Raw genomic sequence first — 6,341 nt, forward strand, 5'->3', positions numbered from 1 at the left:
CCTCTCCTGTCTCTCCTTCCTCTCGTGCCCATCCTGCCTCCCCTTCCTCTCCTGCCTCTCCTGCCTCTCCTGCCTCTCCTTCCTCTCCTGCCTCTCCTTCCTCTCCTGCCTCTCCTGCCCCTCCTGCCTCCCCTTCCTCTCCTGCCTCTCCTTCCTCTCCTGCCTCTCCTGCCCATCATGCCTCCCCTGCCTCTCCTGCCCATCATGCCTCCCCTGCCTCTCCTGCCTCTCCTGCCCATCCTGCCTCTACTTCCTCTCCTGTCTCTCCTGCCTCTCCTGCCCATCCTGCCTCCCCTTCCTCTCCTGCCTCTCCTGCCTCCCCTTCCTCTCCTGCCCCTCCTGCCTCCCCTTCCTCTCCTGCCTCTCCTGCCCCTCCTGCCCCTCTCTGAACATTATCACTACGTTCATGATTATTATATTATTGTCCCTGACGCGTTATTATAACATAGCAGCAGAGATCCAGGCAGCTCGCTGCGGCCCGTCACTATTCGCTGCGACTCGCAGGGCACGCGCTGTGATGGTCGTGGCCTTCGGCCTTTATTTATTCCTGTTCCGCCGTCACCTGCCACAGTCTTTCTTTGTATTCTGCACATTCCTTATTATAAAGTGCTTTGTGCTGCGGGACGAAGTGGATCAGCTTGTCAGACCCAGACCCCATTCTGGATTCTGAAGTTTCAAAACCCTTACTACGGATGAAACGCTGAAAACCGAACGCGATCAGAATCTTTTTCTGACGGGCGAAAGTTTGGGAGGCAGGGACCTGAACAGCTGTCCAACAGGTGAGCAGCATAAAGGTCAGACTGAAGACGTCAGACGTGTCCTGGTAGACGCCGCGCCGGGGGACATTTCACCTTAAAACAGCTGTTAACCTGTCTGTCTCTGTCTGTCCCAGGATGCGTCCCCAGCGGAGATCAAGAAGGCGTATCGACGTCTGTCTCTGATTCTGCATCCCGACAAGAACAAAGATGAAAACGCTGAAACTCAGTTCAGACAGGTGAGACGCTTCTTCTTCTACAATTTAGAAACACTTCATTCACTGCACACAGCACGCACCAATCTGATCAGCTGTTCTGGATCTCAAAACTCTCAGGGTCCAGGTTCAGGGTCAGTGTGACACTTGAACAGAGCCCAGGTGAGGATGTGAAGGGGGCCCCAGGCGGACCTCTGTAGTCTCTCGGTGTTAAACTGATCACTGAATTATGAAATCGCCGGGAACAAACCGTCAGTCAGGATTTGAATCAATAATCAATAAATCAGCAGCAGCTCTGTGAACCACATTTATTGATCAGGTCTGTGTTTGTGTCCTTTGTAGCTGGTGGCCATTTACGAAGTCCTGAAGGACGAGGAGAGACGACACAAGTGAGTCCCCACAAACACCCAGCTCTCAGCCAATCAGAGGACAGAGCCAGACCTTTACATCGAAGCCGATCCCTGTCGCTCGTCCCTCTATCTTTGCAGCCGGTCCCTCTGTCTTTGCAGCCGGTCCCTGTCGCTCGTCCCTCTGTCTTTGCAGCCGGTCCCTGTCGCTCGTCCCTCTATCTTTGCAGCCGGTCCCTCTGTCTTTGCAGCCGGTCCCTGTCGCTCGTCCCTCTATCTTTGCAGCCAGTCCCTGTCGCTCGTCCCTCTATCTTTGCAGCCGGTCCCTGTCGCTCGTCCCTCTATCTTTGCAGCCGGTCCCTCTGTCTCTGCAGCCGGTCCCTGTCGCTCGTCCCTCTATCTTTGCAGCCGGTCCCTCTGTCTTTGCAGCCGGTCCCTCTGTCTTTGCAGCCGGTCCCTCTGTCTCTGCAGCCGATCCCTGTCGCTCGTCCCTCTATCTTTGCAGCCGGTCCCTCTGTCTTTGCAGCCGTTCCCTCTGTCTCTGCAGCCGATCCCTGTCGCTCGTCCCTCTATCTTTGCAGCCGGTCCCTCTGTCTTTGCAGCCGGTCCTTCTGTCTCTGCAGCCGATCCCTGTCGCTCGTCCCTCTATCTTTGCAGCCGGTCCCTCTGTCTTTGCAGCCGGTCCCTCTGTCTTTGCAGCCGGTCCCTCTGTCCCTGCAGCCGGTCCCTCTGTCCCTGCAGCCGGTCTCTCTGTTCCTGCAGCGTGTCCCTCTGTCTTTGCAGCCGGTCCCTCTGTCTTTGCAGCCGGTCCCTCTCTCTCTGCAGCCGATCCCTGTCACTCGTCCCTCTGTCTTTGCAGCCGTTCCCTCTGTCTCTGCAGCCGTTCCCTCTGTCTCTGCAGCCGATCCCTGTCGCTCGTCCCTCTATCTTTGCAGCCGGTCCCTCTGTCTCTGCAGCCCTTCCCTCTGTCTCTGCAGCCGATCCCTGTCGCTCGTCCCTCTATCTTTGCAGCCGGTCCCTCTGTCTTTGCAGCCGTTCCCTCTGTCTCTGCAGCCGATCCCTGTCGCTCGTCCCTCTGTCTTTGCAGCCGATCCCTGTCGCTCGTCCCTCTGTCTTTGCAGCCGGTCCCTCTGTCCCTGCAGCCGGTCCCTCTGTCCCTGCAGCCGGTCCCTCTGTCTCTGCAGCCGGTCTCTCTGTTCCTGCAGCGTGTCCCTCTGTCTTTGCAGCCGGTCCCTCTGTCTTTGCAGCCGTTCCCTCTGTCTCTGCAGCCGATCCCTGTCGCTCGTCCCTCTATCTTTGCAGCCGGTCCCTCTGTCTTTGCAGCCGTTCCCTCTGTCTCTGCAGCCGATCCCTGTCGCTCGTCCCTCTATCTTTGCAGCCGGTCCCTCTGTCTCTGCAGCCGGTCTCTCTGTTCCTGCAGCGTGTCCCTCTGTCCCTGCAGCTGGTTCCTGACGCTCGTCCCTCTGTCTCTCAGCCTTTACGGAGCCTAGTTAATAATGAGAGCTGTTAACACACAGAGTTCAGCTGGGTTGTTGAGCACGCTGCTCCCCCCTTTCCACCACACTGTCATTCTGTGGGAAACACTCTCTTTCTAATATATATATATATATATATATATATAAAATCTCTAATGTGTGTGCGTGCGTGCGCAGGTATGATGACATCCTGGTGAACGGCCTTCCTGATTGGCGGCAGCCAGTTTTCTACTACAGACGAGTGAGGAAGATGAGTAACGCTGAGCTGGCCTTCCTCCTCTTCCTTATCCTCACTGTGGGCCACTATGCTGTCATCTGGTCCATTTACCTGGAGAAACAGCTGGTGAGACAGCCAATCAGAACACAGCAGATACTCAGACAGCCAGTCTAAGCAGACTTGGTCATGTGATCTGACCATGAATCGTCCCTGTGTCCAGGACGAGCTGCTGAGTAAGAAGAAGAAAGAGAAGAAGAAGAAGCTGAGCTCCAGACCTCCAGATGACCTCAGGTGTATCGGCCAGGACCGGACCGACAGGTACAGCCGTGACATCATCCCTGGACTTCCTGTTGTCTTGGTTTGTTTGTGTCTGTTATCGTTTGTTTGTTGTTTTCAGAATTCAGGACCGACCTCACTGGCAGGACATCCTCCCTCTGAAGCTGAGCATCTGGCTTTACCTGTCCATCAAAAGCTTGCCGGAGACCATCCAGGTAGGAGGTGAACCAGGTCAGGCTTGGTCTCTGGTCCTTGTCCTGGTCTTAGCTCTGGTCTCTGTGTGTTTCAGGAGGTGAAGCAGTACTATGAGGACTACCAGCAGATGAAGCAGCAGCAGCAGAGAGAAGAAGCTGAAGCTGAAAAGGAAGCTGCGCCCAGTAAACACACTTTCCCTCCTTTGTTCCAGCTCTTTATACTGCAAACATACAGATCAGTAATCAATAATCAATCACTGTCAGTGTTTACTGAAAACATACAGATCAATAATCACTGTCTGTGTTTACTGCAAACATACAGATCAATAATCAATAATCACTGTCAGTGTTTACTGCAAACATACAGATCAATAATCAATAATCACTGTCAGTGTTTACTGCAAACATACAGATCAATAATCACTGTCTGTGTTTACTGCAAACATACAGATCAATAATCAATAATCACTGTCATTGTTTACTGCAAACATACAGATCAATAATCAATAATCACTGTCAGTGTTTACTGCAAACATACAGATCAATAATCAATAATCACTGTCAGTGTTTACTGCAAACATACAGATCAATAATCAATAATCACTGTCAGTGTTTACTGCAAACATACAGATCAATAATCACTGTCTGTGTTTACTGCAAACATACAGATCAATAATCACTGTCTGTGTTTACTGCAAACATACAGATCAATAATCACTGTCTGTGTTTACTGCAAACATACAGATCAATAATCACTGTCTGTGTTTACTGCAAACATACAGATCAATAATCAATAATCACTGTCAGTGTTTACTGCAAACATAAAGATCAATAATCAATAATCACTGTCAGTGTTTACTGCAAACATACAGATCAATAATCAATAATCACTGTCTGTGTTTACTGCAAACATACAGATCAATAATCAATAATCACTGTCAGTGTTTACTGCAAACATACAGATCAATAATCAATCACTGTCTGTGTTTACTGCAAACATACAGATCAATAATCAATAATCACTGTCAGTGTTTACTGCAAACATACAGATCAATAATCAATCACTGTCTGTGTTTACTGCAAACATACAGATCAATAATCACTGTCAGTGTTTACTGCAAACATACAGATCAATAATCAATAATCACTGTCAGTGTTTACTGCAAACATACAGATCAATAATCAATCACTGTCTGTGTTTACTGCAAACATACAGATCAATAATCAATAATCACTGTCAGTGTTTACTGCAAACATACAGATCAATAATCAATCACTGTCTGTGTTTACTGCAAACATACAGATCAATAATCAATAATCACTGTCAGTGTTTACTGCAAACATACAGATCAATAATCAATCACTGTCTGTGTTTACTGATTTCTGTCACCACAAAATGTAGCAAAACATTTTTTTCCAGCAGAAACACATGTTGTGAACACACATGCGCTGCATTTTCCCGCCTTTTTAACACTGCTGTGGTTACAAACCTGTTGCAGCTGATTTGGTAACACCTGTGACACGCCCACCACACGGGAGAAAACATACCTCGAAACATGTCATTCAATGTGAACTCGCCCCTGACAGTTTCTCAATACTGAGATCACCAAGTTCGGACTTCTGTACTGTAAAGTTCGGACTTCTGCACTGTAAAGTTCGGACTTCTGCACTGTAAAGTTCGGACTTCTGCACTGTAAAGTTCGGACTTCTGCACTGTAAAGTTCAGACTTCTGTCCTGTAAAGTTCAGACTTCTGTCCTGTAAAGTTCAGACTTCTGTACTGTAAAGTTCAGACTTCTGTCCTGTAAAGTTCAGACTTCTGTCGTTTAAAGTTCAAACTTCTGTACTGTAAAGTTCAGACTTCTGTCGTTTAAAGTTCAAACTTCTGTACTGTAAAGTTCAAACTTCTGTCGTTTAAAGTTCAAACTTCTGTCGTTTAAAGTTCAGACTTCTGTCGTTTAAAGTTCAGACTTCTGTACTGTAAAGTTCAGACTTCTGTACTTATGGGGGGGCGTTCAGTCACCTGACCATGTTAGGCTTCACTTCCTGTCCTCTGTCTTTAGGAGAGAAGAGGCCGAAGGTTAAAAAGCCGAAGGTGGAGTTTCCTGTTTACGAACCGTCACTAGAGGACCTGAACTACCAGAGTTATGACCAGACCACATCCATAGAGGACATCGAAGACCAGATGGATGACTGGCTGCAGGACCGCAGAGCTGCAAAGAAGAAGGTCTGCTGTTATTGATCAGTTCTTACTGTGATCAGGGTCCTCAGGCTGCAGACTGGACTGCCGGTGTGGCAGATACCTGGATGATGTGTCTCTGTGTCTCTCTATCCTCAGGCTGCAGACTGGACGGAGGACGAGCTCAGCCTCCTCAGCAGGCTGATGGTTAAATTTCCTGGAGGAGCTCCGGGTCGCTGGGAGAAGATCGCTCAGGAACTGGGACGATCAGTGGCCGACGTAAGCCTGCTTGAACTGGTTTAAAACCAGGAAAGTCTGAATGATGCTGGATCAAAGTTTAGTCTGAGACAGAAGGGATCAGCTTCGTCTTCCTGTATGTTAGGACAGATCCACAGCCTGGGGTGGCTTAGCTTCCTGGAGGTGTCACAAGTATTATTGTGTTGGTGGGATGGGGACAGAATCAGAATCCAGCAGGCCAGCTGATGGCTTTTTTGCTGCCAACACAGAAGTACAGTCAGTAAAGGTGGAATAGATATTTACTGCACAGACCCCAAAGATCTCAGGCCCCACAGACCCCAGACCCCAAAGCTCCAGAGCCAGAAACACCTGCAGGAAGTGATAGGAGAGAGGAGAGGGACGAGAAAGCACAAGACTACCAGAAAGGGGAGAAGTTGTGTTAGTAAC

General features: G+C 49.3%; 1 protein-coding gene across 1 annotated transcript in view; it reads left to right on the plus strand.

Annotated features, from left to right (window-relative positions):
* The window catches only part of dnajc1 (DnaJ (Hsp40) homolog, subfamily C, member 1), a 9,994-nt gene that overhangs the window by 1,897 nt on the left and 1,756 nt on the right, over positions 1-6,341 (plus strand). Inside the window, exons 2-9 of the mRNA XM_046051209.1 lie at positions 893-994; positions 1,313-1,359; positions 2,970-3,135; positions 3,230-3,327; positions 3,407-3,500; positions 3,575-3,662; positions 5,542-5,705; positions 5,817-5,936. Coding sequence (XP_045907165.1) covers positions 893-994; positions 1,313-1,359; positions 2,970-3,135; positions 3,230-3,327; positions 3,407-3,500; positions 3,575-3,662; positions 5,542-5,705; positions 5,817-5,936 — 879 coding nt within the window. The remainder of the gene's footprint in view (positions 1-892; positions 995-1,312; positions 1,360-2,969; positions 3,136-3,229; positions 3,328-3,406; positions 3,501-3,574; positions 3,663-5,541; positions 5,706-5,816; positions 5,937-6,341) is intronic.

This window comes from Micropterus dolomieu, linkage group LG06 (genome assembly GCF_021292245.1).
Source record: "Micropterus dolomieu isolate WLL.071019.BEF.003 ecotype Adirondacks linkage group LG06, ASM2129224v1, whole genome shotgun sequence".
In the NCBI taxonomy this organism is placed as follows: Eukaryota; Metazoa; Chordata; class Actinopteri; order Centrarchiformes; family Centrarchidae; genus Micropterus; species Micropterus dolomieu.